This window comes from Chiloscyllium punctatum, chromosome 4, assembly GCF_047496795.1.
Source record: "Chiloscyllium punctatum isolate Juve2018m chromosome 4, sChiPun1.3, whole genome shotgun sequence".
Taxonomy (NCBI): domain Eukaryota; kingdom Metazoa; phylum Chordata; class Chondrichthyes; order Orectolobiformes; family Hemiscylliidae; genus Chiloscyllium; species Chiloscyllium punctatum.
Genome location: NC_092742.1, coordinates 6,316,416 through 6,339,724, shown reverse-complemented (window position 1 = coordinate 6,339,724; position 23,309 = coordinate 6,316,416). Strand labels below are relative to the sequence as shown.

The 23,309-nt window shown below is 47.9% G+C and overlaps 1 protein-coding gene across 2 annotated transcripts; it reads right to left on the bottom strand.

The window, feature by feature from the left end:
- Positions 1 to 5,652: 5,652 nt before the first annotated feature.
- LOC140476052 (uncharacterized) lies at positions 5,653 to 19,039 on the bottom strand. 2 transcript variants are annotated; one of them, XM_072568016.1, is made up of 3 exons: positions 18,392 to 18,420; positions 17,370 to 17,481; positions 5,653 to 9,416 (listed from the first exon to the last, which is right to left on the bottom strand). In XM_072568016.1, exon 3 carries the CDS (start codon positions 9,262 to 9,264, stop codon positions 7,171 to 7,173), a length of 2,094 nt encoding a protein of 697 aa, XP_072424117.1. In that variant the 5' UTR covers positions 9,265 to 9,416; positions 17,370 to 17,481; positions 18,392 to 18,420; the 3' UTR covers positions 5,653 to 7,170. The 2 variants fall into 2 exon arrangements, with proteins under 2 accessions (XP_072424117.1, XP_072424118.1); XM_072568017.1 differs by lacking the exon at positions 17,370 to 17,481 and having other exon boundaries at positions 18,392 to 19,039.
- Positions 19,040 to 23,309: the final 4,270 nt, after the last annotated feature.

Genomic DNA, 23,309 nt, shown 5'->3' with positions numbered 1-23,309 from the left:
TGAGATTACTGCTCACCCCTCTAGAGGGAATCTGGCCCCTGTTTATTTGATCCTTCATGGGCCAATTCCCTCATCTCTGGGATCGACCTCGTGAGCCTTTGCTATCTGTGAGTATTTGTATACCCTTCTCTCTGGATGCATCATGGCTGAGTACAGAAACTGCTCTGCCCAGAAAGCACAGAAGGTTGTGAACACAGCTCAGTCCATCCTATTGACTCCATCCACACTTCTCTTTGCCTTGGAAAGGGCAGCCAACATCATCAAAGACCCCTCTCTTCCAACCTCTTTCATCAGGCAAAAGCTTAAAAGATACACATGCCAACAGGTTCAAGAACAGCTTCTTCCCGCTGTTATTAGATTTCTGAATGGACCTCTCAAATTTCAAATCTAATGTTGATCCTGCTCTTTGTGCACTTTCTCTGCAGCCGAACATTGTATTCCTCGCCGCGTTCAATCACTCCATGATCTTTGTATGTTATGATCTGCTTGTACTGCACGCAAAACAAAGCTTTTCACTGTACTCTGACAAGTAACATTAATAAATCTAATTAAAAAGAAAAAAAACCCTTCCTTTAATGTAGGAACAGGAGTAGGCCATTCACTCTATTGAGGTAAAAACAATGACTGCAGATGCTGAAAACCAAATACTGGATTAGTGGTGCTGGAAGAGCACAGCAGTTCAGGCAGCATCCAACGAGCAGCGAAATCAACGTTTCGGGCAAAAGCCCTTCATCAGGAATAAAGGCAGTGAGCCTGAAGCATGGAGAGATAAGCTAGAGGAGGGTGGGGGTGGGGAGAGAGTAGCATAGAGTACAATGGGTGAGTGGGGGAGGAGATGAAGGTGATAGGTCAAGGAGGAGAGGGTGGAGTGGATAGGTGGAAAAGAAGATAGGCAGGTCGGACAAGTCCGGACAAGTCAAGGAGACAGTAACTGAGCTGGAAGTTTGAAACTAGGATGAGGTGGGGGAAGGGGAAATGAGGAAGCTGTTGAAGTCCACATTGATGCCCTGGGGTTGAAGTGTTCCGAGGCGGAAGATGAGGCGTTCTTCCTCCAGGCGTCTGGTGGTGAGGGAGTGGCGGTGAAGGAGGCCCAGGACCTCCATGTCCTCGGCAGAGTGGGAGGGGGAGTTGAAATGTTGGGCCACGGGGCGGTTTGGTTGATTGGTACGGGTGTCTCGGAGATGTTCCCTAAAGCGCTCCGCTAGGAGGCGCCCAGTCTCCCCAATGTAGAGGAGACCGCATCGGGAGCAACGGATACAATAAATGATATTGGTGGATGTGCAGGTGAAACTTTGATGGATGTGGAAGGCTCCTTTAGGGCCTTGGATAGAGGTGAGGGAGGAGGTGTGGGCACAGGTTTTACAGTTCCTGCGGTGGCAGGGGAAAGTGCCAGAATGGGAGGGTGGGTCGTAGGGGGGTGTGGACCTGACCAGGTAGTCACGGAGGGAACGGTCTTTGCGGAAGGCGGAAAGGGGTGGGGAGGGAAATATATCCCTGGTGGTGGGGTCTTTTTGGAGGTGGCGGAAATGTCGGTGGATGATTTGGTTGATGCGAAGGTTTGTAGGGTGGAAGGTGAGCACCAGGGGCGTTCTGTCCTTGTTACGGTTGGAGGGGTGGGGTCTGAGGGCGGAGGTGCGGGATGTGGACGAGATGCGTTGGAGGGCATCTTTAACCACGTGGGAAGGGAAATTGCGGTTTCTAAAGAAGGAGGCCATCTGGTGTGTCCTATGGTGGAACTGGTCCTCCTGGGAGCAGATACGGCGGAGGTGGAGAAATTGGGAATACGGGATGGCATTTTTGCAAGAGATAGGGTGGGAAGAGGTGTAATCCAGGTAGCTATGGGAGTCGGTGGGTTTGTAAAAAATGTCAGTGTCAAGTTGGTCGTCACTAATGGAGATGGAGAGGTCCAGGAAGGGGAGCGAGGTGTCAGAGATAGTCCAGAAAAATTTAAGGTCAGGGTGGAATGTATTGGTGAAGTTGATGAATTGCTCAACCTCCTCGCGGGAGCACGAGGTGGCGCCAATGCAGTCATCAATGTAGCGGAGGAAGAGGTGGGGAGTGGTGCCGGTCTATTGAGCCTATCCCACCACTCACCATAATCATGGCTGATTGAACACTTCATGCTTTTTCACCACCCCATTCCCATGACTCAGTGCATCACTGGTAATCAGAAATCTATCATGCTTTATCTTACACAGACTCAAAGACTGAGCTCCGCAGCCCCCTGTGGTAAAGAATTCCAAAGACACAACCCTTTTGAGTAAAAGAAATTCTCTTCATCTCAGACCAAAGTGACATTCCCTTCATTAATAAATTGTTCCCCCTGGTTCTAGACTCCCCATCCAGCGTCAACAGGTGCAACTTCCCTGTCTATCCCTTCAAGTAATTTGTAGGTCTCAATGAGATCACCTTGCATTCTTTTGGAATTTTAAGTGAATCCAGGCTCAGTTTGTCCAATCTCTCCATAGGACAGTCCTGGCACTATTCCAAGAGTCACCTCAACAAAATCTGATATAATTACGGTAAGACTTTGTCTAAAACCCCATCCCTTTATAATAAAGGCTCATGCTCCACTTGCCTTCCTCATTGCTTGCTGTCTCTATGAGAGATTCCATCAATGACAACTGTTGTTTATTTCTAACCATTAAAAAAATTAATTTGTTTCTCGGTTCTACTGAGGATGGTTAGACATTCCCTGACAATTGGCTGATGTTTCTCTGTCATTTGAGATAAAGATGTAATTGTACCGATGACTGGCACCTCCTGGGTGGAGTTGGACATAGGAATATGAAAGAATCAAACCTCAAGCCACAGCTGCCATCTTTGTAAACACATTGAAGTGTCACTTTCACCATCACGCACCGGAGAAGTCAAATCACCAGGAGGTCACACAAGGTCAAGGCAATGTCCTGCTGCTGTTAGAACAGTGGCTCAGTGGTTAGCACTGCTGCCTCACAGTACCAGGGTCCCAGGTTTGGGGGACTGTCTGTGTGGAGTTTGCACATTCTCCCCGTGCCTGTGTGGGTTTCCTCTGGGTGCTCCGGTTTCCTCCCACAGTCCAAAAATTAGGTGAATTGGCCATGCTAAATTGCCCGTAGTGTTAGTGTTAGGAGGGAAATGGTTCTGGATGGGTTACTTTTCAGAGGGTTGGTGTGGACTGGTTGGGCCATAGAGCCCGTTTCCACATTGTAGGGAATCTAATCTCTCCTTATCACTTGCCTATTCATCCAGAAAACCAGGTTCTGGGGACTTGGGTTTGAATCCTGCTATGACAGATAGTGACATTTGAATTTAATAAAAATCTGGCATTAACATTCTAATGATGACCAATGCTAATTGTCATACAACCTCATCTGGTTCACTAACGTCTTTTAGGGAAAGAAATCTTCTGTCCTTGCTAAGGCTGGTCTACACGTGACTCCAGACCCACAGCAATGTGGTTGACTCTCCACTGTCATTTGAGTAATTAGGGATCTGCAATAAATGCTGGCCTGGTCAGTGACGTCCTCATCCTGTGAATGAATTTTAAAAAAAGTCAAGAGATGTGTTGAGGCTGTGAATTGATCTCCATGGGACTGAAGAAGCAATTGCAGTAATGTCCCTGTGACGGTTTCTCTGGAGAGGAATGTGTGACAATACTCTGTAAAGGTCATCCAGGAATTTAAGATCGGAAAGATCAGATCTTCATCCTGTTGGAGCTTTCAGGACACGGCTGATATGTACCTTGACTCCATTTCCCTACCGTTGTTCCTTATCCAATGAAGACCGCACTCTCAGATTGGATACCAGACCCTGGCTGATCGATAACATGATCTCAGAGCCTCCGTTAGTATCAATACCAAAACACACTTGCACTAAGGTTGGTCAGGCTTAGTTTTGAGGTTTCCAATGAACTCCTGGTTTCTCCGGATGTTTTAGGGAAGAGTATTGCAAATTTTCACTGCCCCTTGAAAGACTTCCCGACCTCACCTCTAAGCCATTACACTCCAACGTCCACACCCAAACCCCTTCCTCCCCCTGACCAAAGAAAACAGTCTCCCTCTATCTACATCTCATCCTCTCAATCACCATCTAACTTAGACCCTCTGGCTTGAGTTAAGCTTCAGAGCTTGAAGGAATACAAATCCGACTTTTCAAATGAATGAGCCCATGGTATCTGATGAGTTTATCAATTTGCACAAGAGACAATGATTTGGAAGATTCTGGAATAACTGAGATTATAGACTGAGAGGACAATAACCTGAAAGTTAGAGAAGTCAATCCTGGAAGGTCAGGAGTCATCCCTGGACAGCAGCGGTGATCTATTGAAGACTTGATTCCAGGCTAATATCAGCAGCAGGCAAGTGGACAGCTACCTGGGACTGGTGTAAATTCTGAGCATTAATGTTATTTTGTTTAGGGACTGAAGGCCTAAAAAGTCACCATGAAGCAGCAGATAATTATCCCAGGCATTACAGAGTTTCTGCCTCAGGGTTAGTAATCACCGAGGCTGGAACAATCTAACTCCCCATCCTCCCTAGATCAGGCCATCATTAAAAAATCCCCAATGGTTCACTCATAGAAGGAGGAGGAGGCCACTCAGCCCTTCAAGCCAGTTCGACATTCACTGAGACATAAACCACTGCCAACAGTTTAGGAAACAGACCCGTCACTGGTTAAATTCTCAGAGCAGTTCATACCGACAATAGGCCACTCGGCCCTTTGAGCCTGCTCTGCCATTTGATCTGATTTTAATTCCAGCTCTATATTCCTCCACACAATCTTCCATTCCCCTTGGTAATCAGGATTCTATTTCCCTCTGCCTTCAAAATATATACAGATTCTGTACTCACTGCCTTCTGGGGAAGGAAATTCTGAAGAAAATAATGTTTTCTCCTCTCTGGTTTAAACCTCCTCATTTTTAAGTGATGACCCTCTAGTTCTGGCTTCTCCCACAAGGGGAAACATCCTTTCTACATCCACCTGGTCAAGTCCCCTCAAGATCTTATGTGTTTCAATTAAAATCACCTCTGGATGCCACTCTGGGACCATCCTGTTTGAGATAGGGAGCTAGATCTGCAATTCATCTTTGCATGAACAACCATCAAGAGGGAGCCAAGGTTCTGATTCCAGCTCAGTAGCTGTCCCTGGGTGAATGAAACCTGCCCAAGTCAGAGCACCAACAGCTCTCCCTGCCCCAGACACCACCAGAGTGAAGGGAGACAGAGGTACCTGGGCAGGAGCGGAGGTTGGTATAGGAGACATGGGTTTGAGATTTGTGTGTTCCAATCTCTCTTTTATAGTATCATGGAATCTCTACAGTGTGAAAACAGGCCTTTTGGCCCAACAGGTCCACACCGACCCTCTGAAGAGTACTCCACCCAATCATTCCCCATTCTCTACATCTATCCCTGACCGATACACCCTGAACATTTTGGGCAATTTAGCATGGCCAATTCACCTAACCTGCACATTTTCAGACTGTGGGAGAAAACCAGAAAACCCAGAGGAAACCCACGCAGACACAGGGAGAATGTGCAAACTCCACTCAGACAGTGGCCCAAGGCTGGAATCGAACTTGGATCCCTGGTGCTGTGAGGCAGCAGTGCTAACCACTGAGCCACTGTGCCCCCCCCCACCCCTCCCCACCCCTCCCCCTTCATCTATCACAGGAGGATGTCTAGTCTAGCATTGAGTGACCAGGCATTTTCAAAGTTTATTCTTGGGATGTGGCTATTGGTGGGAAGCCTGGGACAAGAGAGTCTTTTCCCCGAGCGAACCTGTTGTCAATGATTATTATAATGGGTGACATCTGCAGGCCACTGCAGGCACTGGTCACATGTAGTTGGTGCACAGAGGCTGGATTCAGAGGGAGGGATAGTTGGATACATCCTGCTCCAGGGAATCTGCAACACCTTCCAAAACAAACAAAAGAAATGATCTCTCCCACAAGAACAACACCAACCCCCTGCCCCCAGCACTCACACCCCAACCACTGACGCTCAGTAGCAGCAGTGTGTACCATCTACAAGATGCACTGCAGAAACTCACCAAAGATTCTCAGACAGCACCTTCCAAACCCATAACCACTTCCATCTGGAAGGACAAGGGCAGCAGATACATGGGAACACCACCCCCTGCAAGTTCCCTCCGAGTCATTCACCATCCTGACTTGGAAATATATCGCCGTTCCTTCACAGTCGTTGGGTCAAAATCCTGGAATTCCCTCCCTCAGGGCATTGTGGGTCAACCCACAGCACATGGACTGCAGCGGTTCAGGAAGGCAGCTCACCCCCACCTTCTCAAGTGGTTTGGAAGGTGCTGTCTAAGGACCTTTAGCAAATATTTCATCTTGTAGATAATGCACATTGCTGCTACTGAGCGTTAGTGGTGGAGGGAGTAGATATTTGTGGATGTGGTGCCAATCAAGCGGCTGTTTTGACCCTGGATAGTATTGAGCTTCTTGAGTGTTGTTGGAGCTGCACCCATCCAGGCAACACTCAAGAAGCTCAACACTATGTCTTCTCACTGAGGTGAAGTGATGTATCAATGAGAGTTACTTTCACTTTCTCATGCAATATTCAGGTGGCCCTTTGGTCTCCACCCCAGCCAAGAGATAATTCTATCGGCTTGAGTGAAAACACCTCCCAGTATGTCACCTCGTCCTGAGTTTCAGTCGGGTAACTGAGTGTGAGGGAGGATAATGTGTGGGGGAAGGTGATGGAGGAAACAAGGAGGGAGGCACCTCAGAGACTGTCTTACTCAGGCTGGACAGCGAGAGAGACAGAGTGGTCAAGGCTCAGAGTGAGGGAGAGAATGGTCAAGGCAGAGGGATAGAGAGAGAGAGAAAGTGTGAGTGTGTGTGAGAGAGAGAGTGTGGTCAGAGCAGAGAGAGAGAGGGGAAGAGAGTGGTCAAGGCATTGAGAGAGTGAGAGGGGAAGAGAGAGTGTGTGGTCAAGGGAGTGAGAGAGAGAGCATGGTCAGGGCAAAGAGAAACAGAGAGTGGTCAAGGGAGTGAGAGAGAGGGTGCAGGTTTCCTGGCTGAATAGCTGTCATTTTGAGAGAGCATTGTCACGGAGAGAGAGAGGAGTGAAGATTTGCATTGGGAGGAGCGAAGATTTTGTTGTTAAACATGAAATCGGTTGAGGTTTGAATTCTGCGTTTGTCTGGCTCACACTCCTCATGCATCCACTATGAATCCAGAAGTTCCGACAGGGGACAGTTTTCTGGAAGGATTGTCATCGCAGTTTCTCCAGCCACTTGCTCCACTGCAGCCTGCATCGCTGACTGCACAATACAGGAGGCTGTGTGAAGTAAAGCTGCCTCCTGGCTCCCTGCTCCAGGGACAACATCACTCAGAGGGTCAGTGTCTCCTCGCCCATCTGCTGCCCAGCACCCCTCCTCTGACAAGTCATCCCAATTCACATGGTGATGACTTTGACATCCAGCAGTAACATCTTCCTCAGAGCAGCTGGGGGAACGGACAGAGTCACAGTCGGGGACAGCAGTGGCTCTAACAATGTTCATTCCTGGTTCAATAAATCCCAGTGATGTCCCAGTCGCACCCACCTGCGCATCTTGTACTTGCTTAGTGTTGCCATTTGGAGAGAAGCAGCCAGGATTTGTGGTCTTCCTGATGCTTAACTCAGTGAGATTGCACCATTGCAGTTCAGCTGACTCCTGGATTGGATTCTGTGCCGCCTTCTCAATGGTCAATGGCTCTGGGGATGTTTCTTCCTTTGTCAATGGGATTGATTGCAATAGAATGGTGCTTGGCCTTTGCAAATCAGCACGTTCTATTGGAGCGAGTCTGGAATCAGACCGCATTCCCCTCGCCAGCTCTTGTCTCTCTGTCTCGATGACGGGTCCCAGAGCAGCTAGAGTCAACTTTTCCTGTAAATGACCTGGAAACCCATCAGTGCCCAGAGGGTAAGATGGGTTTACTTTGGCACTGCCAATCTCACATTGCATTCCCTGTGGTATCAATGGCACAAACTCAAAGTCACATGACCACTGGCTGCCATCTTGTCTGCTATCAACCAATGTCTCTTGCCCATTGTCATTGGAAAGCTCCACCTCATCCTGAGATGTTGCTGGGGGAGATCCTTTGAACATGACTCTCTCTTCCACCCTGTCCCAGTGGATCTCAGCCTGGGAACCCTTAGAGGCATCTGGTACTGAAGGATCTTGGTGCTTATTCAGTGACACGGCCACCGTTTGGGAATGAAGGGTTTCATTATCTGCGTGTGGGGGACTTGAGCAATAGGCAGCTGCCTCGGAATTTTCACTAGGACTCCGGTCTCCCTCCTCTCCGATTTGCTTTCTGAGCGATGCCTTTGAGTCGGATGAAGCAGTTAGTTCAGATTCCCGGGAATCCGGTAGGATTCCGGTCTCCGACTGGTTCTGGCTGCCTGAGAGATCAGTGTTTCTCTCAGCGAAACTTCTCCAGTCCTTTCTCGACTTCATGAGGTACCTGAAGGAAGCCCAGCCGCTGGACCTTCTCCTCAACTTGGAGCGACTGCCCGACTCCGGTTCCCCTTCCTGGAGGCCTGCTTTGGGTTCACTGGGATCTTCCTGGGCTTGAGCACTGAGGCCAGGCCCTCTTGGTGAGGAGAGGTTCGAGTCGCAGCCTGCAGTACTGTGCCAGGGGGGTCCAGGAATGTCCCCCTGATACTCAGCTACCTGTGCAGGAAGGCAGCTCCGGCCCTCCCTCTCAGCCTTGATCAGAGTCTGAGCCACTCGCTGACCATTTGGAGACCCTTCCTCCTCCTCCTCTTGTCTCGTTTTCTTCACACAGATCAGAGATCTCCAGGCAGTGCCTGACCCCCTCACTCCCTTGGTCCACCTCTTGCTCCTCACTCTCGCCCCTTTCCCCAATTTGATTCCGTGTTTGACAGGGGCCTGGGTCAGGGGGCCTTCCTGTCCTCTGACCCTGAGCATGCTCAGTGAGGAATGACACCCCTTTCCTTTATCTTCCTCTCCTGGATATCCACTCGCCACACTCTCTTCAAAGACTGAATCATCAATCCCTGGGGCCATGGACCAAGCTGAGACATTGGGAACCTCAGAATGGTTGCCCCTTGTCCAGGCTCCAGTTGCCTCACCCTCCTGGAGGTCAGAGGTGGTCACCCCAGCCTGATTCCTCCGAAACCTGCAATTGCCCACCATCCCGCCTTGGCTTCCCTTTGGATGATCTCCTTTCTTGGTTTTCATGAGGAATAACTTGGGAGGGCCTCCTCTGGTTAGCTTCCTCACCAATCCAGTCTTTGCCTTGTACTTGTTCATGACAGCTGAGGATTATGGGATAGTCACCTCCATCTGGCTTGTACCTTCACCGCAATTTCAGGTTATGGTCACACCCTGCGGGGGTTCTCATCTACCCCAGACACACGTTAACATCTCTCTGATCAGTGATCATTTTCCGTTTAATCTCAGACCTGGAAAAAGAATGGTCACTTAGTACAACATTAAGACCACGGCTTAGAACTGGAAACCTGAAATAAAAGGCAGATTGCTGGAGGAGCTCTGTGGAGAGAGAAACTAGGTTGATGTCTCAGCTTAATGACCTTTCATCAGAACATCCCAAAGACAGACAGTCACACCAGCCAATGGTACAGAGGAATTCTACAGCACAGAAACAGGCCACTTGACCCATCATATCTGTGCCCATTCCAAATACTCCCACCTCCCCAGCGAAAACTCTGGGCTGCTTTCCCTCTCAATGTTAGTTCAATTTCTTTTGAAGGTTATTGTTGAGTCTTTCTGCCTTTATGAAAGGCAATTCATGCTAAACAATTCTCCTGCAGTGTTTTTCTGAGGATGTGACTAATGGAGTGGATAAGGGATGTGGTGGATCTGGATTTTCAGAGGGTTTTTTGAAGAGGTCCCCTATATGAGGTTGGTGGACCAAGCTAACGCACAGGGGGTGGGGGAGGGAGATGGGATCGGGGGTGATATTTTATCATGGATGGAGGATTGGTTCTCAGACAGAAACAGAGAGTGGGTGTAAATGGGTCTTTTTCTGGTTGGACAGGCAGTGATGAGTGGGGTTCCACAGGGATCAGTACTTGGGCTCCAGATCCTCATGGTTTATATCAATGACCTGGATGAGGGAACTGAATACAACATTCCAAATTTGCCGACGACACAAGTTTGGTGGGTGGGATTGTGAGGAGAATGCAATGAGGCTTCAGGTGATTTAGACAACTGAGTGATTTGATAAACATGTGACAGATACAGCACAATGTGATTAAATGTGACTTCCGTGTGAAACACAGTGAAAGCAGAGTATTATTTAAATAGTGATCTACTGGGAAGTGTGGATCTACAAAGGGACCTGAGTGTCTGTGTGCACCAGCCAATGAAAGTAGACAGGCAGGAGCAGCAAGCAAACAAGAGGAGAAATGGCACACAGACTTTCATTACTCTGTCTATAATCTAGACAGGGAGAAAGTGAGGACCACAATGGAGGTCCTCCATTGGTGACCAATGGTAATCTCCAACAGAGATTAGAGTCGAGTATGTGGTGCTGGAAAAGCACAGCAGGTCAGGCAGCATCCGAGGAGCAGAAGGATCGACGTTTCGGGCTAAAGCCCTTCATCAGGAATAGGCACACTCAACTATAATCTAGACTGTCTGATTGTCATCTCTATGTCTGTACTCACTCCCTATAAACCCGTCATCACCTTAAACATATCGATGTGGTTACCTCTCAGTCTTCAATCTGAGGCTATTCACCAAGAAAAACAAACTCATTGATACCCAGCTGGCAAGAACATGGCTAGAACTAGCCTGGCACAGAAGGCATTTGGTATGTTTCCTTTATTGGTCAGAGTATTGAGTACAGGAGTTAGGAGGTCATGTTGCGGCTGTACAGGACATTGGTTAGGCCACTGTTGGAATATTGCATGCAATTCTGGTCTCCTTCCTATCGGAAAAATGTTGTGAAACTTGAAAGGGTTCAGAAAAGATTTACAAGGATGTTGCCAGGGTTGGAGGATTTGAGCTATAGGGAGAGGCTGAACAGGCTGGAGCTGTTTTCCCTGGAGTATCGGAGGCTGAGGGGTGACCATATAGACGTTTATAAAGTCATGAGGGGCACGGATAGGGTAAATAGACAAGGTCTTTTCCCTGGGGTTGGGGAGTCCAGATCTAGAGGGCATAGGTTTAGGGTGAGAGGGCAAAGATATAAAAGAGACCTAAGGGGCAACGTTTTCATGCAGAGGATTGTGTGTGTGGGGAATGGGCTGTCAGAGGATGTGGTGGAGGCTGGTGCAATTGCAACATTTAAAAGGCATTTGGATGGGTTTATGAATAGGAAGGGTTTGGAGGGATATGGGCAGGGTACTGGCAGGTGGGACTAGATTGGGTTGGGATATCTGGTCGGCATGGACGGGTTGGACCGAAGGGTCTGTTTCCATGCTGTACATCTCTATGACTCTATGATTCTAAGTCACATGTCAATAACAGCAGAGACTGGGAGGAGCAGATTGGGGGCAGATTTTGGAAAGGTGCAGAAGTAACAGGGTTGTTGTCGTGGGTGACTTTAACTTCCCTAATATTGGTTGGAACCTCCTTAGTTCAAACAGTTTGGATGGAGCAGTTTTTGTCAGGTGTATACAGGAAGGATTCCTGATGCAATACGTAGATAGTCCGACTAGAGGGGAGGGTCATATTGGATTTGGTATTTGGCAATGAATTAAGTCAGGAGTCAGAGCTCTTGGTGGGAGAGCATTTCAGTGATTGTGATCACAACTCCCTGACCTTTACTGTACTATGGAGAGGGATAGGAGCAGACGGTATGGGAATGTATTTAATTGGGGCAGGCAGAATTACAATGCTATTAGGTAGGAACTGCTGCACCTAAATTGGGAACTGTTATGAAGATGTGGGTGTACTGTACCTTTAAGAGAGTTGAAGGAATTAGAGAGGCACAGAGAGTACTGGAAAATTTACAATGTAATGTTTGGTCCAACAGCTAGTAGTACCTAGGGTTGCTATGAGAAAAACAAATCAAATTCAAATTCAGCCAATCAGTTTAAATTATACCCCAAGATACCAAACTACAATCAAGTTTGAATTTGATATTTTGGCAATATTAAGACCCATGAAATGATCCATTGCTTTGGGGTATAAGACTGGGAAAATTGAACAGTTAGGGGAGAGCTGCCAAGCCACCAGCAGGTACTGACTGCCCACAGAATAGCTCTCTTAAAGGTACCTTTATCTATCAATGACCCATGAAACTGAAATTCCTAAGAAGAAGGAAAGAAGACAGAGGAAGATACAAAGAGAAGATTCAACAGCTGGCTGGTTTTGAAATTTGAATACATTGATAAATCTAATCGGGGGGTTTATCTGACCAGTATTATCGAAAGGCAAGTAAAAGATAGGTTCGAGAAAGGCATTGTAAATGGTTGTTAGTTAATAATTTTCTGTTAGACTTCTAAGTAAAAATAAAGTTGTTAATTTTTAGTTTAAACAGTGAACTTTGGGATTGTTCTTGATCTCTTGAATTTTCACAGATTACTGCACAGGATAATTTTTTTCTGTGTTGCTGGTTTAAGTTCACGGGGTGGGGGGGGGTTTACCCCGTGTCATAACAGGAACAGATGTTCTCAGGGAAATGCACGACAGAAATGTGGAGGTTGTTTAGGGAGCACTTGCTGCGAGTGCTGGACAGGTTTGACCCACTGAGGCAAGGAAGGGATGGTAGGGTAAAGGGATGATAAGAGATGTGGAAAATCTAGTCACGAGGAAGAAGGAAGCTTACTTAAGGTTGAGGATGCAAGGATCAGACAGGGTTCTAGTAGGTTACAAGGTAGCCAGGAAGGAACTGAAGAATGGACTGAGGAGAGTGAGAAGGGGGCATGAAGAAGCCTTAGTGGATAAGATTAAGGAAAACCCTAAGGCATTCCACACTTATGTGAGGAACAAGAGGACCTTCATCCCCTCCCCCACTCACCCATTGTACTCTATGCTACTTTCTCCCCACCCCCACCCTCCTCTAGCTTATCTCTCCACACTTCAGGCTCACTGCCTTTATTCCTGATGAAGAGCTTTTGCCCGAAACATCGATTTTACTGCTCCTCGGATGCTGCCTGAACTGCTGTGCTCTTCCAGCATCACTAATCCAGAATCTGGTTTCCAGCATCTGCAGTCATTGTTTTTACCTGAGGCTAGGGCCGATCAGGGATAGAGGAGGGAACTTGTGCCTGGAGTTGGAGGAAGTAGGGGAGGTCCTTAATGAATACTTTGCTTCAGTATTCACTACTGAGAGGGACTTTGCTGTTTCTGAGATCAGCATGAAACAATCAAAAACAGGTTGACATTAGAAAGGAGGATGTGCTGAAAAGTTTGAAAACATAGGGATAGGTAAGTCCCCTGGGCCAGACGGGATATAACCAAGGTTACTATGGGAAGCAAGGGAAGAGATTACTGTGCCTTTGATGATGATCTTTGCATCCTCACTGTCCACTGGAGTAGTACCAGATGGTTGGAGAGTGGCAAATGTTATTCCCTTGTTCAAGAGAGTGAATAGGGATAATGCTAGGAATTTTAGACCTGTCAGTTTTACATCAGTGGTGGGCAAAGTATTGGAGAGGATTCTGAGAGACAGGATTTATGATTACCTGGAAAGCCATAGTTTGATTAGAGACAGTCAGCATGGCTTTGTGAGGGGCAGGTCATGCCTCACAAACCTTATTAAATTCTTTGAGGATGTGACGAAACACATTGATGAGGGTAGAGCAGTGGATGTGGTGTATATGGATTTTAGCAACATGTTTGATAAAGTTCCCCATGGCAGGCTCATTCAGAAAGTATGGAGGCATGGGATACAGGGAAATGTGTCAATCTGGAAACGCCTTTTAGGGAAGGAAATAACCACTGGCAGGAGGAGGTCATTTAGCCCCTCGAGCCTGCTCCACCATTCAATACAATCCCGGCTGAGTTCACCTCAGCCTCAAATCCACTCTCCTGCCAGCTTCCGATAACCCTCCAACCAGCTCTGCATCTGGTCTATATGAGACACCAATCCCACAGCAGCATGGTCAACGTTTAACTGTCCTGTGAGTAACTACAGAGGGGCAAGACATGTTTCCCCCACCCCATCAGATGAATGATTTTTAAAACAAAAGTAGATTTGAGGGTTATCAGATCAGCCATGATCTCATTGAATGGCAGAGCAGACTCGATGGGCTGAATGGCCTATATCTCATGGGGCACACGTTTTGATACTTACCGTCCCCAGACGGTCCGGATTATTACAATTCCTACTGCTTGATTAATCATTGGCTCTTTCAGCTTCGCCGCTTATGACCCATGACCCACCACCCTGTCCCTGAGCAGCTGTCCCCCAGGGAAACCTTCATCAGCTCCCCCCTCCCCCGATCAAGGTAATGCCAAATATGGAGCCCTGCAGAGGGTTGGGGAATGTTCATCAACAGTGATACTTGTTTCTCATCCTTAAGGAACAGCTTCCACAAGGAGACAGAGAGAAGCCAGAGAGAGTAAGAGAGAGAGGGAGTGACAGAGAAAGAGAGAGAGAGAGAGACAGAGAGAAAGGAGAGAGAGAAACAGAAGGAGAGACAGAGAAACAGAAGGAGAGACAGATAGACAGACAGAGAAGGAGAAAGAGAGAGAGACAGAGAAGAAAAGGAAGACAGAGGGAAAGAAAGACACATGAGAGAAAGAGAGACAGAAAGAAAGAGACACATGAGAGAATGAAACAGAGAAAGACGAGAGAGGGGGTGAGATACAGAGAGAGAGAAGGAAAAAGAGAGAGATAAAGAGGGAGAGAGAGTGTGACAGAGATACACGAGAGAGACACACTTATAAAGAGACAGAGAGAGAGAGCAATAGACACAGTGGGAGAGAGACAGACACACACACACAAGAGAGGGAGAGATGTTCAGAGATAAAGGAAAAGAGTCAAAATGAGAGAGACAAAGAGAGACAGAGGGAGATGGAGTGAGAAAGAGAGACAGAGACATAGAGGGTGCGATATGGGAGAGAGAGAAGGGGAGTTAAGAGAAGAGGGAGAGAGAGAGTGCAAGAGAGAGAGAAAGAGAGCTGGGGTTGAAACACAGAGAGAGTCCAGCCTCCCTCTGCTGGTCTGGTTTTAACTCAGTCCAGATGCTGTCACTAACAGCTCGCCCCCTCTATCTCCGTGAAATTCATTAAACAGTGAGGTATTTAAATTGTTTTGAATCCATTAACACCGCCACAGAAGTAGCTGAATTGTGACTCGTCACTCTGCTGGGCACTGAAAATTAACACAGTTCAACTTTGCAAATTAGGATAATGGGAAGGCTCTGGTTCTCATGGGGATGGCCTCAACTGGGACCTTGGGGTCATATCACACTACAGACGACCCCACTACACTATAGACTCAGACACGCACGCTCACATACACACACATACGCACGCGCGCACACACACATGCTCACACACACACACACATGCGCGCACACATGCGCATGCACACACACACCTGCGTGCACGCACACACGCATACACACACACGTGCGTGCACACACACATATATACACACACACGTGCTCACACGCACACACGTGCGTGCACGTGCACACACATACACCTCTCATACACACACTCTCTCGGGCACACAGACATACACTCTCCACACTCACAGTCAGGCACACACCCTCTCACACGTTTATACTCTGTCACACTCATACACACATTCTACCAAACACGCAAACACGCAAACACACACTCTCACACTCACACTATCTCTCTCCCTCTCAGGCACACACACACACACGTCTTTGGGGTGAATTTGTATTTGCAGATAAATTCTATTTTGCTCAAAAAATGCAGAACCTGCAGGCAGACAATCCATGTAATATTTATAAATTCCAACCTTGGAAATAGAACCATTCTGGCTCAAGATTGAGATACAGTCAGACTCTCACTTCACACCTTTAATACATTGTCTGAGCTGAGATGTCACCTTTTTTTAAATAAAACCTTAAGTTATCTCGAGAATGTGACTTGAAAGAAGTTCTGAGATATACGTTTTATTGAACCTAAACCTGCAACCCATTCTAAAAGATGAAAGACAACAACAATCTGGGTTTGTTCAATATATCATTTCAGTGTCATCTTTTGCTACAAACTCTGTGTTTTATAGTCATATTCTCCACAACCACCTGATGAAGGAGCAGTGCTCCAAAAGCTAGTGCTTCCAAATAAACCTGTTGGACTAGAACCTGGTGTTGTGTGATTTTTAACTAACTCTGAATGAGCATTAAGTCAATAAGGAGACTCTGATGAAGCAAACAGCACGGATGGAGCTGCTGAAACAAGACCACACTGTTTATGGAGGAAGGCTACAACATGTGGGAAGGCCATTCTGCCCATTGTCTCTGTGCAAGCTCTTTTAAAGAGCTTGATAATTAGCTGCCACTCCTACTCTGTCCCTCCCAACTCCGAGAAATTCTCTTGTTGAAGCGTTTACCCAAGTCCCTTTTGAAAGGTCCCATTGCAGATTATGGGTCACACCCTGCTCTTGCTGTTTTAATATTCTCTTCCCCTTCTCTGTGTGACCCAAACACACTATTTCTCAACAGGCCATGGTTTTAAACCCCGTGCATCTCCCCACAACCATCTCTACTGGAGTCTGGGTTTTCACCTCACTCCTCATTTACCCCATTCCCCCTGGGTCACCGAGATTGAGGGCAACCCAACCTCCCCCTCTGGGTTTGACCTGTGGAGGTGTCTCAGCAAGGTGTGTTGCTTGGGTGTCTCCTGTACCACCTTCATTCCCCACTCCCCCCACCCCTCCACCCCCAACCAGCTCTTCACAGCTCCTGGAATTGTAACAGGATAAGGAATAAGATCAGGGTTAGACCATTAGCAGCACCCCCCCCCCCCCCCCACCCCCACCGGCTCCCCCCCACCCCACCCCTCGGAGACAGTTGCTATCTTTCATTAACATCATGGCTGAGTTAATTATACCTTCAATTCCACTCTCCCTTGACTTCCCCATTGATGATGGATCATGAATATTTTCAATGACGAACCCCCCACCAACATCCTCCGCACCCATCTCTCCCTGGGGTAGACAATTCCAAAGATTCACTGCATCAGAGATGAAACATCTCCCCATTTCAATCTTAAACTGGGCCAGGGGTTGGGGGTGGGGGGCATCTGACTTTTACATTGTACCCCTTTGTACCACAACCCCCCACAAGGGGAAACAATACCCACCCCTTGCATCGACCCCGATAATCCCCCAGTAAAGTAACATCATCGTTCCTGTGGGATTCAGAGGGGAGAGCTCTCAACACCAGCACCCAGCACTAACAGCTATGTGTTGCAGAAAGAAGGTGGAACCTGATCTATTGAATTATGTTGGTTGTTACCTTTTTAAAGTTACAGGAGTTTCCAACCATCACAGTCAGTGCAACTGGTTCGATTCTCTAGCAGCCACTAAAACCTTCCAGCCACAGAGTTAGTGCTGTATCAGCACGATCACTAGATAGAGAGAGGGAGAGGGGGAGGGGGAGAGATAGAGAGGGGGGGAAGAGAGAGAGGAAGACAGAAGGAGATGGAGAGGGAGGGGGAGGGGGAGAGAAAGAGAGAGGGAGGAGAGAGAGGGAGAGGGAGAGAGAGTGAGAGAGATGGAGAGGGAGAGACAGGAATAGGGAGAGAGAGGGAGAGGGAGATGGAGAGAGAGAGGGACAGGGGCAGGGAGAGGGGGAGAGAGAGAGGAATAGGGAGAGGGACACGGAGAGAGAGAGAGGGAGAAAGAGGGAGAGGGAGAGAGAGGAGGAGAGGGAGAGAGGGAAGGGGAGAGAGGGAGAGGGATGGAGAGGAAGAGTGATAGAGAGAGAGGGAGAGGGAGAGAGAGGGAACAAAAGAGAAAGGAAAACAGAGTCAAGAGTGATAGAGAGACAGTGAGAAAGGGCACCGGGAGAAATCAGGGAGAGCAGGATAGAGGCAAATACGTTTAAAGAGACAGTGTAGTGAAAAACAGACATACAAAAGGTCAGAATTGGCAGTGAGACACACACACACACACACACACACACACACCAGTGGAAGCAGATGGAAGTGTAAAAGTAACCCTGACCAGAGAGATAATACAGGTTTGATACAATAGACTGAGGATTCAGAGGGACAGCGTGTGTAAAAAGTGGAGAGATGTTGCACATAAGGAGAAAATACAGGAACATGAATGGTATAATTTTACAATTCAGAAACAATACAGAGGATATTAGAATGTTGAGAATTTACATGCTGTGGATAAATATAGAAAACAGGATAATGTAAATGATATACATGGATGAAGCCTATATAGAAGTAAAAAATATTCAGAGAGATGTCAGAGTACACAATGCCATTAATGAAATCGTTGACATTTCCAGGTACAGTTGTAACTCACCGTTTTGCTGAGCCCACATGAGTATTCTGTTCCCACTCTCAGCGATATCTGCAAGGCTCTGTGCAGACACTCCTTTCCCCAGCTCTGTCCAGGACCTCCCACCCTGACAGCTCGTCTCTGATACCAACCACGTGTGACAGACAGTACACTGCTGTTCCAAACCAACACCAAAAGGCATGCAGATATTACACAGCTGTCTGAAACACTGCATTCCCCCCAACACAACGCCAACAAATTCATCACTCCCGATGCCTAGTGAGAATTAATAAAGGAGGAGGATGATGAATTAATGTTCGATTCTCCAGAGTAGATGCTTCCAGGTCTGTCACTCAACATTTCATGAAATTACCAATTGTTTATCATACTTTGGTAACATACAGCTCCCTTTCGACGGTGCTAACTCTCACTGGGGTATGGGGTATGGGGTCTCCCTCCCCCTCCTGAAGGGGCTGACTCTCACTGGGGTATGGGGTCACCTTCCCTCTCCAGAAGGGGCTGACCCTCACTGGGGTACGGGGTCTCCCTCCCTCTCCTGAAGGGGCTGACCCTCACTGGGGTACGGGGTCTCCCTCCCTCTCCCGAAGGGGCTGACCCTCACTGGGGTATGGGCTCCCCCTCCCTCTCCCGAAGGGGCTGACCCTCACTGGGGTACGGGGTCCCCCTCCCTCTCCTGAAGGGGCTGACCCTCACTGGGGTACGGGGTCCCCCTCCCTCTCCTGAAGGGGCTGACCCTCACTGGGGTACAGGGTCCAGATGACCAGATGACCTCTATGTTTGTGAAAACCATTGGTGGATGAATATTGATCAGGGCACTGAGGAAACACCTGCTGTTCTATTTCAAACTGGTCTGGTGGGATCCTTAATGAGGTGGACTCTCAGTCTCATGTACTATCTGAAAAATGGTGCCTCTGACAGTGTCATGTTCCCTCAAAGCTGTTTTGGAGGGATACCCTGGATTCTATCCATGTCACATGTCTGGAATGGGGCCTGAGGTTCCAATGGTCTGATCAGGGAGGGGATTGTTTCCTTGAGCCATACTGGACACTGTCAGAATCACACAAACGCAGAGAAAAGCTGATGTGATGTGCATGGCCTATTTATTCTCTGGTGCGATGTGGCTGTCACTGACAGGAACAGCATTTATAGCCCAGAGACTCTTAACTAAGAGTGAACCACGTTGCTGTGTGTCTGGAGTTACATGTAGGCCAGACCGGGTAAGGATGGCAGCTTCCTTCACTAAAGGCATCGGTGAACCTGGTGGGTTTTTCTGACAATCAACAATCATGGTCATCATTAGACTCTTATTTCAAGACTTTTACTGAATTCAAATTTCACCATCTGCTGTGCTGAGATTCAAACCCAAGTCAGCAGAATGTTCCAAGGGTCTCTCGATTAACAGGCCAGTGATAATACCAGAGGAGATCCCCTCCCGTACTGAGTGAACCTTGTCCCATTGACAGAGGGAAGTAGACTTGGTGGGTTTTATCTTGCTGTGTTCCTCTCATTTTTATTTACAAAGTGCCTCACTAGATATCCATTAACCAGATTTCCTGCTTAGTTCTGGGATCTTCCTGTGCATGCAAAACCGATATGAGATTTGCTCCAAAATCAACAGCCACTGAATTTCTAATAAAGTCACCGTCTGTCTGGCTGCCTCTGGGAAGTGTCAAAAAGATGAGAAAATGTAAAGTATTCTCGAATGCTTAGGAAAGAATTTTTCGCAGCAAGTTGTCCAAATATAAATTCTGCTCAATAAACACCCGCCATTACAGAACACACAGTCACCAACTCTGAGTTTTACACAGCACTTAATTAACAGGTTTTAATGTGTGTGTGGTTTTGCAGATTGCCTTCGGTGAAGGTGATGAGATTTGGTTTGCTGTTATAAAGTGGAGGATGTAGCTGCCCACTCACAGGGATCCGACCCCCCCAGCCTCCCCCATCACCGAGACACATGAGCAGCGGTGAGCTGGTCATCGGCTCCAGGAAGCAGAGTGGAGGACATGACCCTGTCTGTATCGATGGCGCCGAGATCCTGGGGGTGATGACCACCAACAATCTGTCCTGCTCCATCCACAGTCAAGAAAGCACAGCAATGTCTCCATTTCCTCAGGAGGCTAAGGAAATTCAGCGTGTTCATAAAAACACTTCCAAATTTTTATCGATGCACCACCACAGAAAGCATTCTTTCTGGACGCATTATGGCTTTGTACAGCAACTGCTCTGCCCAGGACAGTAAGAAACTACAGAGAGTTGTGGACACAGCCCAGACCATCACACAAACCAACCTTCCATCCACTGACCCCATCTACACTACTCAGTGCCACAAGAAGGCAGCCAACATCATCACAGACCCCTCCCACCCCGATTATAGTCGATTCTGTCGGACAGAAGATACAAAACCTTTAAACACACAGACCAATAGGTTCAGGAACAGCTTCTTCCCCGTTCTTATTACACTGATGGATGGACCTCTCCAATTTCAAATGTAATGTTGGTCTCACTCTGTGTGCACCTTCCCTGCAGCTGTAACATTGCATTCCTCGCTCCGTCCTATTACCCTAATGCATTTCGTATGGTATAATCTACCTGTGTTGCACGCAAAACAAAACTTTTCACTGTATCTAGATACATGTGACAATAACAAATTAAAACAAACAATAATGATCAGGTGTTAGCTCTGAAAATTCAGGGCTCATTGTTGTCTCCTGTAACTTGTTTTTACCCTGTCTTACGAACAGGACCTGAGAGTGGCAGACAGTGTCGTGGTAGTGTTACTGAACAAGTGGATACAGGGCCATGCTAATGCTCTGCTGATGTGGTTTCAAATCCCACCCAGAAGCTGGGGCTACTGAAGTATAATTCATTAAGGCAGCAATGGAAAGCTGGTCTCAGTGACGGTCACCATCGAGTGCCGGGGGGGGGGGAGGGAATTTCATCTGATTCTTTCAGTGAAGGAAATTTGCCACCCGACATGGCCAGGCCTCCATGTGACTCCATCCCAGAGAGATATGTGGCTGATTCTGAATTGCCCTCAGCCAACTAAGGTTGGCCAATAAAGAGCATCTCTCCACCTTCAGGCTCTCTGCCTGTATTCCTGATGAAGGGCTTTTGCCCGAAACGTCGATTTTACTGCTCCTTGGATGCTGCCTGAACTGCTGTGCTCTTCCAGCACCACTAATCCAGAATCTGGTTTCCAGCATCTGCAGTCATTGTTTTTACCTAATAAAGAGTATCATGACCAGTGACCCATATTCTGTGAACAAATTGAAAAAAAGCAACTTGCATCCATTTCAGGTTATCATCATCATCATCGTCAGAGGGTCAGTGCTGAGGGAGTGCCGCACTGTCGGAGGGTCAGTGCTGAGGGAGTGCTGCACTGTTAGAGGGTCAGTGCTGAGGGAGTGCTGCACTGTTAGAGGGTCAGTGCTGAGGGAGTGCTGCACTGTCGGAGGGTCAGTGGTGAGGGAGTGCTGCTCTGTTGGAGGGTCAATGCTGAGGGAGGGCTGCACTGTCGGAGGGTCAGTGCTGAGGGAGTGCTGCTCTGTCAGAGGGTCAGTACTGAGGGAGTGCCGCACTGTCAGAGGGTCAGTGCTGAGGGAGGGCTGCACTGTCGGAGGGTCAGTGCTGAGGGAGTGCTGCTCTGTCAGAGGGTCAGTGCTGAGGGAGTGCCGCACTGTCGGAGGGTCAGTGCTGAGGGAGTGCTGCTCTGTCAGAGGGTCAGTGCTGAGGGAGTGCTGCACTGTCGGAGGGTCAGTGCTGAGGGAGTGCCGCACTGTCAGAGGGTCAGTGCTGAGGGAGTGCTGCACTGTCGGAGGGTCATGCTCTCAAATGATGTTAAACCACCTTGAAGTTTACAGATGATCCCAAGTTGGGTGGTGGGGGGGGAGGGGGCTGCGGGGGAAGAGGGTGAACTGTGATGAGGATGCAGAGATCCTTCAGCATGATCGGGAAGTTGGGTATGTGTCCAAATCAATGGCAGATGCAGTATAATTTGGATAAATGTGAGGTTATTCACTCTGAAAGCAAGAACAAAGCGGCAAATTACTGCCTGACTGGCTATAAATTGGGAGAGGGAGTGTGCAGTGGGACCTGGGTGACCTTGTGCACCAGTCGCTGAAGGTAAACATACAGGTACAGCAGGTGGTAAAGAAGGCAAATGGTATGTTGGCCTTCATTGAGAGAGGGTTCGTGTACAGGAGCAGGGATGTGTTGTTGTGATTACACAGGACCTTGGTGAGGCCACACCTAGAATACTGTGGGCAGTTTTGGTCTCCTTTTCGGAGGAAGGATGCCCTTGCTCTCGAGGGAGTGCAGCGAAGGTTTCCCAGGCTGATTCCGGGGATGGCGGGACTGACGAATGAGGAGAGATTGACGAGGTTAGGATTGTTTTGGCTGGAGTTCAGATGAGTGACAGGGAATTTAATACAGACATATAAAATTCTAACAGGGTAGATGAAGGGAAGATGTTCCTGATGGTGGGTGTGTCCAGAATCAGGGGTCACAGTCTGAGGATTTGGAGTGAACCAATTAGAACAGAGATAAGGACACATTTCTTCACCCAGAGAGTGGTGGGCCTGTGGAATTCATTACCATGGGAAGTAGTCGATGACAAAACATTGGAGCGGCCAGATATAGCACTTGGGGGTGAATGTGACCAAAGATTAAAGGGAGAAAGCAGGATTAGGCTATTGAGTTGGACGATGAGCCATGATCGTGATGAATGGCGGAACAGACTCAAAGGGCCGAATGGCCTCCTCCTGCTCCTACCTTCTACGTTTCTATTCTACCTGCTGTTTTGGATGGATATAAACAACTCAATGGCACTACTTTGAAGGCAAGCAGGTGGATTATTTTAGTATTTGCCTTGTCCCAGGTCCCGAACCAAGACCATAAACGCCGGTGAATATAAAACAAA